At 40.9% G+C, this 21,606-nt stretch overlaps 1 protein-coding gene across 9 annotated transcripts in view; it reads right to left on the bottom strand.

Moving 5' to 3' along the window:
* The window catches only part of LOC129761894 (cytoplasmic polyadenylation element-binding protein 2), a 693,641-nt gene that overhangs the window by 256,659 nt on the left and 415,376 nt on the right, over positions 1–21,606 (bottom strand). For 8 of the 9 annotated variants that reach the window (XM_055759726.1, XM_055759730.1, XM_055759724.1 and 5 more), the window contains exon 5: positions 111–140. The exons of the other annotated variant lie outside the window; for it this stretch is intronic. In XM_055759726.1, the coding sequence (XP_055615701.1) occupies positions 111–140 (30 nt within the window). The remainder of the gene's footprint in view (positions 1–110; positions 141–21,606) is intronic. 9 annotated transcript variants of the gene reach the window in all.

Genomic DNA, 21,606 nt, shown 5'->3' with positions numbered 1-21,606 from the left:
ACACTTTTCCCAGGTGTTTCTCCAGCGTCATTAAGAGGGCACACGTGTGATAAATAAGTAAAATATAGTCACACACACGCACATATTTCAGACTAGTGTAACACACTTACCGGGTATGAACTCGTGGAAGTCGAGCTTTCCTGGTAAAAAAAGAAGAAAAAGAAGGAAACGAACGTTAGTAATTTGCGCTGTCGATACACACAGAAATAAAAGTGAGCAGAAGAAATGATAGAATCAATACAAGCGCAAAGTTCATTACAAATCCCATTTATCAAACTGCCGAAATATCGCAGAATTGATCATTGTTCGCGTGCTACTTTTTGGTTTCACTTGTTTGTATGTCATCTCTTGAGTGGAACAAGTTTTTCCTCGAGGATAAAAGCTAGATTACGATCAGACGGGAAAGTTTTTTTTCGCTCTCTCCGCCGAGAATGTTCATTTCAAATTCCTTATCTTTTCACTTTTTCGTTGCGAGTTGCTGATGCTGCTCGCTTATCTTATGTCTTATTGGGTGTGTGTGCGTGCGTTTGTGCGTTGACACATGAATTTTGATTCCAACTTTTTCCGCTACACATCTGGGGAGGAAAAAGTGATGTCTTCACTGATGTGATGTGTCTCATATATGCTCGCTTCGGGATTGGGGAAGTTATCTTTTCCCCCGGTGTCACTTCACATATTTCCGAATGGGTTCTTCGCAAGAATACGCAGCGCCATAAAACGTGTGCCCTATATTTTGCTCCCCAGCGCTTCACAAATCGTTTGAATAGTGAGAGGTGAGTAGAGCGGAATTGTTTCACACTCTGTCATTTAAATATTTGATTAAGAAATTCCAAAGTAAAAGTCTGCCGGAAATGGGATGGAGAGAGGGGATTTGTTTAGCTTTCTCACTGTCATCTTGTTAGATTAGATACTTGAGAAATTTGGGAAATGAAAAAGGTAATAGACACATATCGCTTGTGAGGTTATTTCGCAGAGTACAAATTGGCATATATAATGAGAAGAATTGCTACTCTAGAACCAGTGGCGTAGCGTGACCCGGTGACACCCCGGGCGTTTGTCTTATACACTGCGTTTCACAACTATAGAACCACACTTTTTTCTGAGTTTCCAGAGATATGTAAGAAGTCAGTTGACTTGAAGTATACAGTGTAGGATATAATAACTATCTTCATTTAAAGGACTGACCATTTTAACTTTATTGTTGTGTTCAGACGCGAAACAATAAAAAAGAAACTATAATTTCAGTGTTTCATAACTAAAGAACCAGATGGAAAAACTTTCACTCCTTTACCAAATTAACGTCAATTTCACAGGAATTACAATAAGTTTCTTATTCGTAGGTCATATCTCACATATCACATATCTCTGGAAACTAAAAAAATATGAGTGGTTCTATAGTTGTGAAACGCAGTGTATTGCACCCTTCAAATCAAACCTTGTTATCAAGTCCTTTGCCTCGGTTTTTAATGAAAAATCATATTAGGTGTACCGGTAAGTTTCTTCGGTTTTACAACAGATGGCATAACTTGATTATTATTCCAGTGAATAAAATTTCCAGATACTCATTGAAAAGCTACTGTCATTGTGCGTATTTTTCAGTATATGTCAAAAGTTGAAGCGTGAACAACATAGTTTTTTTGCCACTTCGAATATGTCGAATTTCATACCAACTAGAGTGTTTTCACGGGGAGTGTTACTTTATTATTTACTTCAATATGAAGAAAAGAGCTGCGGAAAGTCATCGCATTTTGGTGGAAGTTTATGGTGGCCCTGCTCCAACTGAACGAACGCGTCAGACTTGGTTCGCACGGTTTAAAAGTGGTCATTTTCACTTGGAAGACGAAGAACGTTCCGGAAGTTTGAAGATGAAGAATTGGAGGCTTTACTCGATCAAGATCCGTCACAAATGCAACAAGGACTTGTAGATACACTTGGAGTAGCTCAGCAAACCATATCCGATCGTTTAAAAGCAATGGGTATGATCCGAAAGATAGGACATTGGGTGCCGTATGAACTGATGCCACGAAACGTCGAACGCCGTTTTTTCACGTGCGAACAACTGCTCCAACGGCATAAAAGAAAGGGTTTTTTGCATCGAATCGTTACTGGCGATGAAAGTGGGTCCATTACGACGATCCTAAACGACGGGCATCGGATGGATATCCCGGCCATGCATCAACATCGACGGCCGCGTGGAATATTCACGACCCGAAAGATATGCTGTCTATTTGGTGGGACCAGCTAGGTTTGGTGTACTATGAGCTGCTAAAACAGAATGAAACCATTACGGGGGACCTTTACCGATGACAATTGATGTGTTTGAGCCGTGCACTGAAGACACGATAAAGTTATTTTGCAGCACGACAATGCTCATCCGCAAGTCGCGAAACCGGTGAAAACATACATGGAAACGCTGAAATGGGAGGTCCTATCCCACTCGCCGTATTCTCCAGACATTGCTCCGTCCGATTACTACCGTTTTCGATCGATGCAACATGGTCTGGTTGACCAGCACTTGTCCAATTTTGATGAAGTCAAACATTGGATCGATTCGTGGTTATCCGACAAACCGGCCGATTATTTCCGCAAATGGATCCGTGAATTGCCAGAAAGATGGGAAAAAGTTGTGACTTGAGATGGTCAATAATTTGAATATTAAATTTGTAACCATGTTTGCAGAATAAAGTATCAATTTTAGAAAAAAAAAAAACTGAAGAAATTTACCGGTACTCATATTATTTAATGAACCCACAAACTTATTTATTTTAATATTAAATAAAACGAACAAGGGGGTCTCCGTAGCCATATAAGTTGCGCGTTTGCTTAGTAAGCGATCGATCGTGAGTTCAAAACTCAGGGCCCTCATTTGACCATCTTTGTGTTGTTACAGAATAACTACGTCCACGCAATAATCACCAGCGATGGAGATCGATCCACGGTCGAAATAAGATCGATTCATCCATACAACTGCTCTGCTCTGCAAGACACATCGGGCTGCTGTTCTATAAACAACTCAACAATGATCAATCAACTATCTCCGCTGTCCGGTCTACCTGGATAATGTAAAAATAGAAGGAAAAACTCCTACGCCTATATGGCTACTCTGTGAATGTGTACCATATGAAATGGTATAGAAGAGAATACTCTAGTGCATTTTTCGGCACTTTCGGATGTGTAATGTGCTAATTATAGATATGATAAACATGTGACATGTACACGATTAGAATTCGGCTCTGTTACAGCTAAAATGCTAATGAGCCTAAAATAAATAAATGAGATAAAAAAAACGAACAAGAAATCATAATATCCTCGCGCGTCTCGGCTTAACAGGAGCAAATTTTCCGAACACAAAATCAAAATCAAAATTGATACATTCAATTTCAATGCCAATTCATTTAGCACTTATACCACGTATATACCCATGGGGATTGGCACATAATTTTCCGTCTGATTCGCGTCGGTCTCATAGGTCCTACAGCTAGAAAATAGTTTGAAGAAAATGCAACTGTTATATTATGACTAGCTGACTAGGCAAACGTTGTTCTGCCAAATAAATTATTTCTATAATAAAATATTTTGAGTGTTGAATAAAACACACTAATGTATTGTAAGTGTGTTTGAATATTTTAACGATCTTTAAAATACATCGAATGTGACCGACAAAAAAAACAATTAAATAATTTGAACGAAAGGTTATATGATGTTTCTTGGTGTATTTCATTAACGTAACTGACATGTTTAATCTCTTAAAAGTTAAAGTCAACTGAAAAAAGTAATATAAGTTTGACGTAAAGTAGAAAAAATGAAATATAAAAAATCAATATTTATTGTTGTCTCCTTGTTAGAACATACGTGCATGTGATTTTCAACGTGGCTTAGTTTATAACAGCTTGGTCTCGTTCATAAATTGGAAAACAGCGATACGCCAGCCAACTTCAATGGAGCTGATTAATCGGCCTGTTTGGAATCGCGTTATTTTATCGTTGTCATTCAATCGAGGAGTATTCACATCGGTAATCTAAGTTTGAAACACAGCCATATTGCTTCCTTTATTCATGGATGTTTTTATTACTCTTCACCGATTTGTAGAACTCAATATTCATATATGCGTATGAGTGATCGGATTTTACAATTCGATCGAAATCGACTTTTACACTCTTAAGTTCGTTCGCCTTGTCGCGAAACAATGGTCAAAATAAGTCATCCGTATTTGTGGTTCAATTTACTCTCTATCTGATCGGCATAATTCCGGAAATAATTCTAAATTGTTGAAATTTGAATGAAAATTATTATTCGATTTCTTTTGGATGATAAGTTTGTTTTGAATGTGTTTGAATGCTAAATTTTGCGTGTTTATTCCACCCGAAAAACCATTGCTATTTTTGCTTCATAGAAATGGAACATGGAGACCAATGTTGTTTACATCGAATTGCGTGGCAAGGTTGTCACATTTGCTCAACTCGATTGGACTTGAGCTTGAACAGAATGCAAAATTGCGCTTTTTCCATTCAACAGAATACAACCAACAATATGTGGGGACGAATACGATCGAACTTCATTTTGTGTTTGAACACACGCGCAATGTCATGACAATGCATTGCGCTTTGGCCTGGCTATAACTAAAGCTGTGTCGGCGTTGCTCATGATAGTGTCTCGCAAGTGAATGTATTATTCCTCGCACCGCTTTTGTTGATTGTGTAGTAAGAATTGCAGTCGTTCAATCTCTACCTTCGCGTATATGTCGACCATAAATTGTTGGCACAGCTTACGATATCTTGAATTGGCGTTTCTTGACCATGTCAAATCACCATATGATAAACATAAAAGTCCTTCGAGCGCGCCCTCTGTTTGTTTCGTCGCATGTCCATAAATATTACATCAAAATGAGAAATGATGTTCATAATGAATTAAGTATCTGTGACGGGGTCTCGTTGGTCTAATGTTTATGCAAGAAATTTTTCGTTGAAGAAACCCTTCTTACTTGCACTGTAGTCACGCGTATTCTTGAGCTTGCCACTCCAGAATACATTCAAGGCGTATTGTTCGTCATAGAAATCTCAACTATTTACTAATAAAAATGACGCAAGTAGTACTAAGTTGAGAAGGCAAACCTTGGGAACGTTAGTGCCATTGAAGAAGAATATAGCGAGGGTCGTATGAACGGTGTGTGTCAGCGATGAATTCCAGATTATTGTTTTTTCTTCGCATTAAATTTCTCGTGTCACCGTGCTATCATGATTCCAGCAGCGCTTGTGCTTTGGATCTACACACGTGCTCTCCAGCTGATGTTTTATCAGGGTTGATGGCAATAGCGTAATTGTCATTTTGTAATCCGAGCAAATGTGATTTGAAGAATTTCGATAACTCATTCAAAAAGGCTTCCAGCTCGTCGGAGATGCTCCCTGCTTTAGATGAATTTATGTTACTTGTGTATTTGTAGATGGATGTTCAATGAAGCGGTCGTTACGCCATCAGTCATTGAACAACTTAAATAAATTCGTTCTGTTGAGAAATCGAACAACGGTTAAATTATAAGAATATTTTTGACGCAAAAATAATAAAATCGCAATTAAAAATAGGGAATTGGGGTCAAAATTTAAGGTTATATGTATGGTATGAAGTCAAATTTTTGAAAAAAATATCTAGATCTTTTTTTCTGCATAGAGCCACCCTATTCGGTATTAAATGTATGGTTATCGGTATCCTACCGGTATCATATATAGTTTACAACCTATTCTCATACCTACCAAGTATTTTGAGTATAATTTTATCAAAATCGGTCTAGCTGTTTCGGAGGAGTTCGGTAACAAACACCGTGACACGAGATTTTTATTATATTATGATTACTTCTGTACTACCTTGTATACATTAACCTTGTTTTCCTAGTCCTCGAGCAGTAAAGCATGGATTAGTTGATTAAAGCACCTGGTAGAGAATAGACGTGTGTTTTATTGTTCTCTGACATAAAAACAAAACATGGAGTCAGAAATTATCGCAGAATTATAAAATAATTTCGGTCTGATAGAACGTTTACATTATTCGGTGAATGAATCATGTTCCGTGAAGACCGACCAGATATCAAACTGAAAAACAATGTAGCATTCTCTCTCGCGGCGCGTTACGGATGTACGTGAGAGCCTTCGGGCGCCATTAAGATTTTATTCGTTCGAGTAGTGAAAATTTTCTGATTACAATGGACCAGCAAACAGCGACGCTTCTGGAAAATAAAAACAAGCTTTTTGGTGAGCTTGTGAATCAGATGATGGAGCACCGAGTAGATCCTGCTGAAGAAGGTACGGCAGTAACAATATCACCCAATGTTCCTTTTCCTCCTCCGACTGCCATTGATGGAGACATGGAGGGGACTTTTGCTGTTTCGAAAACAACTGGCAATCGTAGGAACATCATTGAAAATTGTACGTCAACTTTGAACTCACTGCGGAAAACAAGCAAAGTTCGGGCACAGTTTTGGCAGCCAAAAAGAAAAATTATATTATCGTTGACCGATTGGAATCTTTCACCTCTTCACAGTTATCGACGGAGAGCATAGACGATTTCGTGTCTCATTTGAAGGTATTGGCTAAACCCTGCAATGTGATGCGTTGGAGACAGCAATGAAGACATTCAAAATTGTCACATTGAATGAATGGAACCATCTCAAAACCAAAAGGCTCAAAAGGTCACCTTTTTATCATTCAAGCCTTTGGTGGTAGTACCATTCCGGTACATGGACAAGTTAAGGTAGCCTGCAAGCACAAGAATAAAAATTATATGATGGATTTACAAGTATTCGACGTTGAATCATAGACCACTTTTGTCTCTAAAGGTATGCACTACGCTAGGATTAGTAGCATTTTGCAACTCGGCAGCGGTGGTTCCTGCTACACCGTCCCAATCAAAAAAATAACAAGATATGCCTAAAGTATACCGTATCAGAGCTGAGCAAACCATCGATAAACACAGCGATATTTTCGAAGGTTGCGGAAGTATGGCTGGTAAAATCAATATCCCACCTATTATCCAGCAACCCCGGCGTGTTTCAGTAATAGCTCAAAAATATTTCAAGTATAAGAGTGATCGTTCCATGATAGACAAAATGCACATCAGTCCTAATGGAATTGAATCAACATTGAACTGACGAAGGAACATCATTTTGGGCCGCTATGAGCTCACATAGCGGATCGGAACGGATCGAGACGACCGCACAAACGGCTACGGCTCGGGATGACTGTATAGGTACAAAAGAAAATGGTAAGAAATGCGGATCGGGACAACCGTGTGGTGTAAAAATGGAAGTAATTTTTTTTGCGGATCTGGATGACCGCGCAGAACAAGTACGGCTAAGGATAAACCGTATAAAAAATGATTATAATAAGAGTGTGGATCGGGACGACCGTGCTATGTAAATGTGGAAGTGAGATTAGTTGCGGATTGGGACGACCGTGCTGTGTAAAGATGGAAGTAAAAATATTTGCGGATTGGAACAACCGTATAAATAATGATAATGGTAAGAGTATGGGTCGGGACGACTGTGCTGTGTAAATATTGAAGTTAAATAATTTGCGGATCGGGACGACCATGCATAACAAATACGGCACAGGACGCCCGTATAAAAAATAACAATAATAGGGGTGCGGATCGGGACGACCGTGCAAAACAAATACGGCGCAGGACGGCCGTATGAAAAAATGATTATAATAGGAGTGCGGATCGTGACGACCGTTCTGTGTTAAGGTGGAAGTAAACATATTTTTTAACCCTATAAAAAAATGTTAATGATACGAGTACGAAGCCAACGGAGTCACCTTCGTGCCAAAGGAAATGAACCCGCCCAACGCGCCGGAGCTTCGCCCAATAAAGAAATATTGGACGATTATGAAGCAGGCCCTCCGGAAGAACCCAAAAGTTGTCAAATCGGAGGCGAACTTCAAGAGAAAATGGATTTCTGTTCAAAAAAAACTACAACCTGACGTTGTACAGAATCTTATGGACGGGGTAAAGAGGAAGGTGCGAGCATACGGGCTTGGGCTCGAAGTATGAATAAAAAGAAAATGCCAAAAGTTGTTTAATAGTTTTTTATTTTACTGTCTAAAATTTTCAAAAGGATCGGTCTACTGGGCGAATTTCTACAGCGTTTTTTCCGTGATGCAATTTGATGTGACACACCCTTTAGAATCCTGGAAACGCTTCTAACATAACGTTAATGCTAGTCAAATTAGAAAAGTTTCTGGGATTTAACATTGCCGTAGACTTGAGCGTCGAATCGCCAAAATCTTTATCTCATTTTATCTCAGCTCCTCGAAAAAACTGCGACAAATACCCTTTGAAATGATCTGCCTTTCGCTGTCCATTGTTTTGATAATTTCTTCTGCTGCTATTCCAACCTAAAATTTTTGTCGCTTTTCAAATGATCTTCATATATAATAGCACTGGACATTTAAACAACGTAAGATTTCCTCTTTATGTAGCATCGTGAATTCAGGAACAGCATGGAACAAACGATTCAATCTGTTGATCTGGGGCAAAACATACGTCGCATCGTCCGACGCGAATCCTTTCAGACGATCCTTGTAATCAATTTCGACCTTATGAAGCTGATCAATCATTGTATTGTAAATGCTTTTATGATCATCAGCACCAAGCGATACTGCGGCGTAAAAGTTGTCATGTATCACGATGTTGCATTGTTCAAATGTAAGAAATTTCACAAATGGAAAAAATCTGTACCAATCTGTACTTTTTGACGAAAATCTGCACTCTGTACCGTACAGAATCTGTACCAAAAATAGCGAAACAATCTGTACCATTCCAGATAAATCTTTACCATAAGAGTGCGGATAGGGACGACCGTGCTGCGTAAAAATGGAAGTACAATTATTTGCGGATCGGGACGACCGCGCGGAACAATGAACAGTTTACCGATCAAGTAGGCTGGGCACTCGGCACATTTCCGCCATATTATCCGCAGGCAGTCACCGTTCGGTTTCGGGCTGTCTCCGATTATCCCGCGGACGCTCAGGAACACACAAATGTTTATTCACTTAATCAACGATTTATAAAAACGAGTTTTAAATCTATATGCATGTATTTCCCTTAACAGTTTCACAATTAAGTACTCTATTTTTTTCACATGCATAGCAATAAACTTCGAAACACCTAGGTACGATGGTTGAAACGCGTTATATAAAAATAAATGAGTGGAAAAATCTTCATTTTATCAGAATTTTCTCAGAAATCGATTCATAAATTATTGGAAACTTTCATGCCTGGTTAATGTAATTGGAACAAACACCTGGTATCTCTGATTATGAAGTTTAATGTTTACATTTGGTTGTATGTTTGTAAAATGCCCATCTGTAAAAAAATCAAATCACTGAATTAAATTTTATGGTTACAGTTAAAAACATACATTGCTTATGCAATTCTAGTTTAGCCTTGAAACAATTTCTGGAGATAGCAGTGGAACAAAGCTACACAGATGCTTCAAATCTACAAGGTGAAAACACATCGAACCAAACCAGACGCCGATCCGACTGATTCGTCAGCAAGCGACCGAACGGTCGTGTCAGACGAATGTGCTCCAGTTTGTGCAGCCAGTTTCGTCGATGTTCCGGAGGTCGAAATGCATACGACTGAGGTTCATGATGGATTGATTCGAGGTAAACATCATTTGGAGAAACCATCCGTTCACACGATGAGGACGAGATGCAGAAACCGAAACAAAATAGTCGACCGAAACGTGAAAAAAAAAACTACCAAAAAAGTTTCATGATTTTATTGTCAACATCCTCAAATCCACTTGTTCATTAGTTCTGAACATATTATACCAATTGAACTTACGGCACGTTTATAGAATACTAATTCATGTAGCAAACGGCTCTTTTCAGAGCCACCATTCGAAATATTAGATCAGTAAAATCTACTATTTTTGAAGAATTAAAAGAATTAAATTCAAAAACATTTTTCCGAACAATCACAGTCCTACGTTTCATGCCCTTAGGCACGGACCGCTATATTTTTTCACTGAATAATATCATCAATCACTGATGCGTGACGTTTTTTTTATTTTTGAAAAACTTATCGACCCTCGAAGGGGTGACACCGGGGGCGGACCGCCCCCTCGCCCCTCGTATGCTACGCCACTGTCTAGAACCTGAAACAACATGGGTCGTTCAGCATATGAGTACTAACAACACAGGAAAAATATGGGGGTTCGATGATATTGTTAGCAAATTGCTGTATGGTGCAATCACGCTATAAATGAACAATTTAAATGGAGCCTCATTCCGATTCCGGAAATTCATAAATTTAAATGTAACCAGAACCCAGTTACTGATGGCAAAACCACACGGGTGCGATGGGACAGCTGCTCGAGAGTGAAATATTGATGGCTAATTTATTGTGCATTGTGCGCCGGGGGGCAACCGAATGCCGTTCGTCCCGACCTTGCTGGCAGTAATAAAAATTGGTTGCGGAAAAAAATTAAGTGAAAGTGATTTCACCGTTCATTGCCAATCTACATCAAAAGCTTATTTTCATAAATTTCCACAGATCGCGCAACCCTCGCAGTAGTCTCGAAGCTTCCCGGTGGGACCTCCGGTGGCCCCAAATGCACAGCTCAATAAGCTGTGTCACGCTCCAAACCACCCGCGCCAAGTACGAAGAACGTTAGCTGGAACCGGAGATACAAAACGGCGGTGCGTTTTAATTTGACATGATTTAGGATTCTGGCCGGGCCGGGGTGCTTGTCTTCGGTTTTATTAACCGACCGCAGCGCGAGTGGGTGATAAATCAATCCAAATTTATGTTCATATTTGAGAGCTTTTATGGCGCACATAAACTTTGCGCGCGAAGAGAGACTCAGAGCGAGGTAAAATGCAACCCACGTCGCCATTTTGGTCTGTCTCTTGGTGTGTTTTTCTATCGGGATTGTCAGACACTGCTGTGGTTTGATAGAGGATACCGGGCGAATCCCTGTTCGATTTCGGTGTTACTTTGGAACGTGATTTGTGAGTGGCTGTCATCGTGAAATAAATACAGTACGCATGGGATTTCGGATCCTGAATCCTGCAAACCCACACAAAGTGAGTATTTGATCGATTGCAAAATACGCAAAATCCCATCCCGAAGTAACAGTCGATCGATCCAAATGCCATTCTTCTGATCTCCACTGTCGTTCCCCCCAGTGGGCTGATAAAATGTCAATTCTACGATCCCGTCACGACTCTAATTGAATGCCACTTCCTTCCGGTCGCAAAATCAAGCGGAGGCAATGATTTTGCCGTCGTACCGTTAAAAACGGCCCCTAAATTGACAACCGAGAAGCTTACGTATGGGCAATTTCATTACTGCTCTTCTGGGAGGCATCCGACAGGACTTGCGTCCTTACACAACAGTGCAGTAGTACACGCCGTCATCATCGTCATCACCATTCCGATCATGGCGCTCTCCAGGCTGTGTCTGTCGCCAACGCGTTCGTTGTCTTCTGTGCTCCCCGAAACATTCCAAGCACGTGGAGGCAATAACAATTGAACTTTGCCGTCGGCATAGTGTGCGGAGCGTGGGTGGAATTCGGCAGCCTTGCGAAGGATGAGCTTTGAACTGTCATATCAAGACGTAAGTGGATTGTTTTTTTTTCTGGCTGTAACAGTGGAAAGAGTCTTCCTTCAAACGAGAGTATGATTGCAGCAAAGATTTAGAATGCTCAATTCCCCCACCTCGGCAGGACGCGTTTCCCGATCGTTAGAGGCTTTTCCGGGCGACTCTTTGTGTTAGGGTTCTACCGCCATCTCCTCTCCCGCTGCAAGATTGATGAAACGAAGTGTCAGCACGTTGTGAAGGACCTAGGGAAAGGGTAGAATTATGTGTGCCAGTTGAGCGTGGGTCATGAGCGGGATAAGAATGTCTCAATTTATAGGTTTATTGGGCAGAACACCATTGTAAGCCGGTTTGGCGCGTTACTAGCACACCTGATGGTTTTTGTTTCACTTCGTCACCATCAACATGGGCTTCGATGAAGCGGCTTGTGTTCTCGCTGCTTTTTACCTATTATATTTGAAATGAGCTGTGCAGGTTTCATTTCGTACACATAAATCACCCGTTTCCCCTGTGCATACAATCCTTTGATTTTATTTGTATGCACGTAGCTTATAATTCATATCATAATAGACAGCGAGTAAAAGAAGTCGATTTTCCTAGTTTGACAGTTGCACCATGTCGAAGTGGCAGCGTAGTCGTGGTTTGCTCCACGCGCAAATGTCGCAAAAAGACAAAAAAAAGATTTCAAACTGCCGTGGGAGTGTTCCGGTGGACCGTGAATAGGGTCTTAGATCGAGAGAAGAAAGGACACCTGACTGCAAAGGTGGTCACAGGCCGTCCGAGGTCAGATCGAATTCCGAGGGCTGTGGCTGCCATCAAAAGGAAGATTCGAGCGAATCCAGTGCGTTAAATGAGGAAAACAGCGAAGGAACACGGAATCAGCGGCTTTACGGCACGGAAGATTGTGAAGGAAGTCGAGGACAAGAGAAAAAAAAACTCACATGATTACCAACCGCATCCGGGAGCTACGAGTAAAGCGTTGTATAAGACGTGACCGACGAGCATGAAAACGTGTATCTGACCAAACATCCCCAAGCTACAGTTATGGTGTTTGGATTGGTGGCTTCTGATGGCAAAAAAATGACTCCGGTGTTCATTTCTGAAAGCGACAAAGTAAATACGGAGCTCTACATCGAGATTTCCAGTAATCAGGATCCAATATTTTCGAAGACGAAACCAGAAAATCGAATCTCCACTCAGTCGCTTCGCTTCGACTAGGACTACTTCGGCATTCGCCGTCAGCATGGCGTGAATTGACTAGAACTGAAGAGGACGATGAGGATGAGCTTTAAGAGTTAGGATGACTGATGAACTACTCTAGCAAATGGTTATTTAATTGACGTAACGAATGAATACAAATCTGCCTTTTCATTCAACTTGGCCTCAATCCACCACTATTACTCCACCCGACATCTCGGTGTCCGCGTACACTATCTTAGTTTAACGTCCACATAAAAAGAAACGAAAATTTGATTTCTTATGCAAAAAAGCAGTTACACCATTGATGGACGGCTCCATTGTTTAGTAGTCAAAGGAAAAACAAAAATCATAGAAGGTTGTGTCCAAGACACGTGTGCACCCGTGGCCGAGTGGTTAGCGTCTCTTTTCGTCAAAGAAATTTCCTTCGACTTGCACTGTGATCACGCGTATTCTAGAGCTTGCCCCTCGGAATACATTCAAGGCGTGTTATTTGGCTTAGAAAATCTCAACTAAGTATTATTAAATGACGCTAGTTAATGCATACGTTGAGACTGCAAAAGTTCCACAGGGAACGTTAACGCCATTCAAGAAGAAGAAGTCCAAGACACGACCAAATTGTTAACGTAGAACTACGCTGTTGTTTTGTTCAAGTTTTGTTCAATATTTATGCTCCAGACAAACATTCCCCTTCGTTCTTCTTCTTTTTTTTTCTTTGGTCACGGTGACTTGAAATCATTACCCTTCGTTGGTCACCGATAAGTCGCTCGTTATAGATGGCATGGGTAGGGAAGTTCACAAATGAGCAGAACAAATGTGTGGGAAAATGGAAATGTTTCTTCAGTTAGAATTTCAACAAGATACATTCATACATTGTTGAATGCTTAGAGTAAAGTATATTTAACGTCAATTTCGTTCAAAAGAGTTGTTTGTTTATTCATTGTGCTTAAATATAATTATTTCAGCTGTCCAGTTTCTATAAGACCACTTCCAAATTCATAAGTATTATCAATTAATAATTCAAAACGATCGGCTGATTTACATGTCAATAATTGGTTACCTTGTCATTTCGACTACTAACTTTGAAAATTCGTGTTGGAATACTATTTACCAAATTCTGCTGAACGGATTTCTCGATATTTTTCCGAAATTGCGACTTTGAGCTCTTCAATCGTGGTGTAAAGTTTTCCCTCAGTGTAGATTCTGCGTACAAGGATTCCCCCTAAGATTTTCAACAGGATTCAAGTCTGGAGAGCGAGCCGGCTAGTCCAAAAAATTAAGTTTTTGGTCCTTAATCCATTGCTTAGTTTACTTACTGGTATGAATAGTAGCATTGTTTTGCTGGAATGTGATTTTTTTGTGACGATATCCACGCAAAAACGGTAGAAGAGAGAATTCCAGAACATGTGTGTAATCCTTGAATGATGTGAAAGCTATCTTGAGCTTTGCGGCTGCACAGAATCCCGCCCGAATCATGCACGAGTCTCCACCGAAATTCCTGGTTGAAAAATACTGTTCCTTCGTCCGTAAATCACGCCAGTACCCGTTGAAACCATGAGGACCATCCAAATTGAACTGTTTTTCGTCAGTGAAGATAACCTATACTTTGAAGAACTTTTCGTTATGGTATATAGCAAAATGTATTCTTTTGGAAACATTCTTTGTCACAAGATACCATACCCCTCCGTCGTTTCATGTGAGCTTTGACAAAACTCAGACGTCTTTCGATGTGAGATGGTGTAAGATGAGGAGTTTTAACCTTTCAAGCCCTCTTTATGTGAGGAGTTTCTACCAAAATTTGACGAAATTTCACCCGAACAGTTGAGTAGTTGGAATATTTCTTTATTTGCACATGCGATTTTGAGGTATTCGAACCTGTTCTAGCTATTTCCCGCTTATCCCGGTCAGAGAGCTTCGATTTACGTAGAGCTCTCCTTCTTACCGTATCATTGAGAATTCGACAAACTAATACCTACACACTAGAATATAAATTGAAGCATTGTTTATTTACAATAACACAAAGCAGCAAGATTATCACCTGATCTTATAGACAGAGTGTATATATAGCATAAAACTAATTTTAGGGAATTTCTGATTCGTTTGGTATGTAAATCGTCTGAGTCCGTTCGCGGCAAAAATAGTTATTAGCATTAACCTTATTTCATAAAAACGTGACCTGTTTTCTGATTTGGCACCCTGAATGAAAGACGTAGTTCTAGGTCAAAAATAATTTCAACATGACAGTTTTACAGTATTTTTAAAATTAGCTTCATCAGCATCGATGCCGAGAGGATTGGACCTGACGGATAAAAGACGCGCAGTAGGCTGGTAGAACGAGTGACTCAGTATCCTCCGCACTTAAGGCTGATTTAGACGATGCCAGTCAGCGCTCTAGTTGAAGTATCAAGTGAACAGAGAACAGACACTCTGTTCAAGATACTTGTACCAGTATCGAACAAGTAATTGGCCTCTAACTTGAACAGAGTGTCTGTTCTCTGTTCACTGGATACTTCAACTAGAGCGCTGACTGGCATCGTCTAAATCAGCCTTTACTCTCTACGAGCCAGAAAAGGAGTCCAGAGGGAACGATCATACGTAGAAAGAGAGGAGCACTGCCCGTGTTCCGAGCGACCAGAGCCGCCTTGAAACGAAGCATGCGTAGGAGTAAATAAAACTGCTACAGGGAGCTGTGTCGAGACGTCGATGCAAATCCTTGGGGTGGAGCATATTGAATCGTGATGGCGAAAATCCTTGGTTCTACGACATAATTCCATTGTCCGGAAAAACTTGAGGTCATCGCGAAAGGACTCTTTCCGCATCACGTGGCTCCGTGAGGAGGAAGATGAGAACACACAAGTCACCAACGATGAGCTTATCGCGGTTGCAAAAGGTCTGAAGATGAAAAAAAGGACCTGGCCCCGATAGAATCCTCAACGTGGCCTTGAAATCAGCGAAGGTCCCTGAGTACCTGTACAGGATGCTATGGAGTTATTTCCAGAATCTAATCCAGATATAAAACACAGACAGGGGACAGATACTGAAGAACATCTCGGCGGGAGTTCCACAAGGTTTCATCCTTGGTCCATCGTGATATCAAGCAAGGGTGTGGAGAACGTAGGCTTCGTGGAAGATATTGTAACAACGGAGACGCTCCAGAAAGTGAACATGTTGGCGACTGAAGCAGTAGACAGGATCGGTAGCAGGAAGGATAGTGTGAAGCTTCAGACGGCACATCACAAAACCGAGGTGTTGTTAGTGAGCAATCGAAAGCAGTGCGCGTATTCTAGAGCTTGCTACTCAGAATGCATTCAAGGCGTGTTATTTGGCATAGAAATCTCAACTAAGTACTAATAAAAATGACGTAAGTAATACTACGTTGAGACGGCGAAGTTCCTCTAGGAACGTTAGTGCCATTGAAGAAGAAGAAGCAGTGCTGCGGACAGAAGTCTCGGTCGGACTTCTGTTTGGTTTCGCTTTGGTAGCTTTGGTTCAAGCAGCAGCAAGAGGCGCCTCTTGGCAAAAGTATCTTCGTGGATATGGAGGTACGGTGGCCCTATCTAATTGGCGGTTCTGGAAACTCACCGAAATCGGAGGAGGCTGTACAGCACATTCCGGTTCATGGCCATGCGAGTTGTAAGCGCGTATAGGACCATTTCGACAGAAGCTGTGCGAGCAATCTCCAGGACGATTCCCATCTGCATCACTCTGGCGGAAGACAGTGATTGCGGAGGGAAACCGAAGGTATCCGAAAAACGATGGGAACGGAGCCGATGGCCAAATGGCAGCAGGAATGGGATACGGCAGAGAACGATAGATGGACGTACAGGCTCATACCGGAGGCAAGGTGAGGTAAATTTTTACCTGAATCAGTTCCTGTCTAGGCATGGTAACTTCAGGCAATACTTACATCGGTTTGGGCACGCAATTTCACCCCTTTGTCCGGAGTCAGGAGATATGCAGGAAGCACCGGAACACGTCGTTTTTGTATGTCCCAGATTCACCGCAAGGCGCGAGGGGCTGCTTGCCCTTCATGCGGTGAATATCGTCAAGGAAGTAGTCACCTACATGTGATTCCGCGGGGAATGAGTCGTGTGGGTGTAAGCGACGTCTGGGTTTACCAGATAAGGCTGGTGAAGCCTTCCTAACCTTTTTTTTTTAAAAAAACATGCATACATGACAAAATACGAATTCAGTCTGGGACAGTCACTTCAATTTGCCGTGAAGTCCATTTGACGATGAAGAATGGGATGAGCACGGAGCATTGTTAGAACAGTTAGCGACGAGAGGGCCCGAATGACTGTTCATTCAGTACTGCGGACAGAAGCTTGACAACTGGAAGAAGCAAAAACTCATTTCCAATTGAATGTGAAGGCCGATTACTTCATAGTCCCCTGACTATCCTCAGTTGAATATGACTTTGCCGAGCCCTGCCAGTGAGTATGTTCTGCCGTGGATCAAAGAGCAGTACGGTTAGTAGCCAAATGTTGCATTCAACAAGATGCCATAACTCGATACGCACTCAGAAGTGGTTGCAAGAACATCTGCCGTTATGGGCCCGTAATTACAGCTGGTGGAAACTCGATTGATGATTAACATATTTTAAGACTCTTAGAAGCATCTCCGTTTTGAGAGAGGACGTCTTTAGCAGTGGTGCGGGCTGGACGTGCTCGTTCGCGCTCCGTGTTTTTTCTTCGAGTATCAGTGGTGTTTCGATGAAAAGATGCACTCGTTTAATAAAAAAGTGTGCTTTCTACATCGTTTCTACATATCCGATGGAATTTGTACAAATTCCTAGGATAGATGCGGAATGTTGTGATACAAAAATGAATTTTTCGGCGAAAAGGATATGTTATTGTCGGTTTCATGTTACGACATGTTCCCTGTTTCGTCGCGTAATTGCCGTGTATTAGTGTTATTGTTATGTTCCGCTTTGAATATCGAAGTGCGTTATGAGTGAAGTGCAATTTTCTGAATCAAAACCGATTTGTGAAGCCGTAGTGAAAACTGATGAATGTGCTCGCTAAAAATATTTCCGTCGCATGCAACTATTTTCATTCCTGGAGAAAAATTCTGCGTTGATTTGTGTTCGTATTAGAAGAGTACATATGGCTTAGTGAACTACTGTGTTACATCGACGCGATATGAAGGCAAAAATTATATTCATCCCTTCTTTGGGATACACACAGCCGTATCAGCGCCTTAATCAAGCAGTGGTATTATCACTTTGGTTGGGGACATCACAGCTCGGATAACAATGGAAGGACTAAGCTAAGTTTTTAAATGCAAAGTTTTTTTTTCTCTCTTATTGCCTCCTCCTGTCCTCCTGTGTGTAGTCTCATTACTTCCCATATTACTCCACCACAACGGTAGGGTTCATGGCATGGTTATAGTTGCATGTCTAGGTAGATATGTTTGTATCGTGTGTGACTGTGTGTGTGTAGTTTATGGGGTAAGGGGCAGTTTTTCGCTCAGAGAGGCTTCGGATAGAAAACACGAACTGTAGACATCAAAGTGAAGGTGGAAGCTAGCCATTGTAGTAGTATAGGTAAACCCAAGTGTAAAAATGGGGTAATAGTGTTTGTGAAAGAAGAGCAAAGCACACGTAAATATATCAATTTACTTATCAGACTGTGTGGCGCTTCATCGATACGAGTCATTGAATACATTTGAAAAAATAACAATTCAATACAAAAGAAAAATGTATGAACGATATGCTCCGATGATCAATTGCAAATATAAATATATATAGAAGGTGCATTTGCATGTGAAGTAAAATTCTGATTATACGCGAGCGTAACATGAGCAAATTTATAACACATGCGAATTGTGTCTAGTTTGGTATTAACAAGTTCTTCCGCATAGTAACTCGATGTTGATAAATCCTTAATATTTTCCTTCGTTGATCGTTCGGTTGATATTTCTTGATGGGAAGTGTGCGAAAACGATCATTTTCTTGACACTGTTTCGCAAAATAATTGATTTTCGGGCGAGGGGTGAGGGAGGGAGATGAAAGAAATGAGCGCCATTGTGGCAGCCATTTGTGACTAGCTTCCACCTTCACCTTAAGGAACAATATTCATCCAAGAATTTTCCATTTTCAATGCGGTTCTAAATTTTCCTTTTCATGTGCTTTGTGTAGACTTATGGGGTTCATATTCTGTGTTAAATGTACTAATCACAGCTACAGGTTGCTGTTGTCGCTATTCGTTATGCGCTTCGTATGCTCAGAAACTAAAACGAGTATTTATATGTGTGGTAACAATTTATTCATTTTATTTATAATTAATTATAAGAGAAGCAATATTTTTTTGGGTCATTGATTACTGGTGTGAAAATGTTTGAATATATATGGCCATACTAACTGATTGGTTATTGTAGTGTTGTGTTCTGTTGGAATGGTTTGTTTTATGTGAAGTGTGGGTGGTGGTGGAACAAATGTATACTCGTAGTGTGCTTCAGTTGCATAGGAATCAGCCGCGATACATTTTCAGAACAAACTGACGTTTGTGACATCAGCCAAAATTCGCGTGTGTAGCGTACAAACTTATTGTAGGTCCATTTTATTGTAGAGTTATTTCTCGGTAACTTTCTCAGGTTCTCCATGAATAAGATCTGTCATCGTGTGACAGAATATTCTGAAAATAGGAATGTATGCGACGCGATAGGCCACTGAATTCAATGTAGGTTTATCCTACTACAGAGATGATTCCCGGTGACCTTCTCAGGTTTATCATAAATAACCTCCGTCGTTAGGTGATATTTAGAGTATTTACCGTGGAAAACATAGATTATATAACCGATTCGATTCATCATAGAGAAGTTCTTTCGGTTACATTCTTAGGTAGCCTAATAATGACCTCTGAGAATACAAGAGAGTACTATGCGCGAGAAGTCATATAATAAGTCGCCGATTCAAGTCATTGTAGAGGAATTCTACCTTCTCAGGTAGCCCATTCATAACCCTTAAAGAATGCAATAGAGGTATACTACGCGATCTCATAATACTTTGTCGATTGAACCAAGGAATTGAGATTTTTTTTCGGTTACGTTCCCAGGAAGCCTAATTTGAATAATCTTCGACATCGCGATTTAAGAATACAAGAGAATACTAGGCGCGAAAATCATATAATAAGTAGTCGAGTTCTTGTAGACTTCTTTCGTTACCTTCTAAGGTAGCTCGTTGATAACCTCAGCCGGTGTTACTCGAAACATACGATTTGTTCCATGTTTCGTCGAATCATTTCATGTCCGCGTTAACATAATCACATCACTTACCGCAGTGAATCCTGATTCTTAACCTTTCCCACTAACAACTATCCCTCCCATGGTAATCGCCAGGGAACCACGCTATAGAGGCGATCCTTCTGGCCTTTGGGCGGCGATTATCATACTAACATTCCTTCCCTTCCCCTGGTGACTGTAAGGACGTGGCCGGCGTCGTTATTGACCATTTAAAGCTCGAATCACCGAAAATTGCTCAAAGAGAATGATTTGCTAGTCCCAAGCGTCATTCTGTGTGTTCTTTTGCAATTTGGTTGGTTCAGGTCAATCACGGAGAGCAACTACGAATTGTACAGTCTACCCAAGCTCAAGCTCAAGCTTAGAAGCATCTCCGTTTTGAATAAAATAAAAAAAACTGAAACCGAAGCTTCTGAGAATATTTAAATTTTGTCATTGCTCGATAGTGCAAACATTATCACGCATACGGCAGTAGAATTCCTCAGAGGGATACGTGTTGAATCAACATTCGACGTATTCCTGAAGTTCTATTTACTTTTCTTATTCATTAGAATCTCGAGAAAGCTCGAGAAACTCCTAAACCTTGAAAACACTTATGCGATATTACTCAAGTTTCCTCATTTCATTGGAATAAATTTGCGAATGCTAATTTAAGGCACTTTTCAAATCCACTGCCCGACGTTTGAAAGTTAGTCCGGGGATTAAAGTCCAGAAGCAGCAGCAGCAGCAGATGAGACTAATAACCGCGTTGAGCGAAAATAAAAACTGAAACAACCAGACAATGAACGAGGGAGTAAGTGTGCGAAAAAAAAAAAATTAATCTTCCCACGCCATTTTCACTCCATTTCGCTAATCCGAACACTTTTCGACCACCGCCGGATTCATTCGTGTGCGAAATGGGAAGAAGAACTGTCTTCCTCCCATCGGACTTACGATAACGGGGGTAATAGTTTGTTTAGGTGCCTAGCAAACCAATTATGAACCCCATCCGTTCGATTCCAACGGGGAAAGTATTCAATGATATGAAAAATTGTTTTTTATCGCCTTTTTTTCACCTCCATAGAGTAAAAGGTAGGTTGGGTGCGTTTGTGGGGATTGCAATAAATTTGCCAAATTAGTGCTTTACCCGACACACACACCATGATTTTTTTTTCCCGAGAAACAACTTCATGTACGTTGAATTTAAAAGTGAAATTTATTTTGTGACTTCGCCTACCCCCCTTCAACCTATCATCTAAACAGGACGAAATGCTAAGGGCATGTAGCGAAATTAGGGTGTGCCCAGCGAGGAACGAAACGATACATGATACGGTTACAGAGTAACATCACACAATGTTGGCAAACGCGTTTTCACTCTTTTTTCCTCTGCGGCTTCGATTCCCACCTGGGGATGGGAGAAGCTTCCCGAGAGCTGACAATACGATGTGAGATCCAATGGGCCCCGGAATTGGCAATAAAAAACGATACATTTCGGCAGACGGCATGAGGGTAGGGGGAGGATAGTAGTTTGCACGAGTGGCTGGCGAAAATATTTTGAGGATTTTGATTTAATCGGATGTAAGCCTAACGAAC

The sequence above is a fragment of the Toxorhynchites rutilus genome, chromosome 1 (assembly GCF_029784135.1).
Source record: "Toxorhynchites rutilus septentrionalis strain SRP chromosome 1, ASM2978413v1, whole genome shotgun sequence".
Classification (NCBI taxonomy): domain Eukaryota; kingdom Metazoa; phylum Arthropoda; class Insecta; order Diptera; family Culicidae; genus Toxorhynchites; species Toxorhynchites rutilus.
Note: the sequence above shows the minus strand (reverse complement) of the source record. Positions and strands in the feature narration are given on the sequence as shown.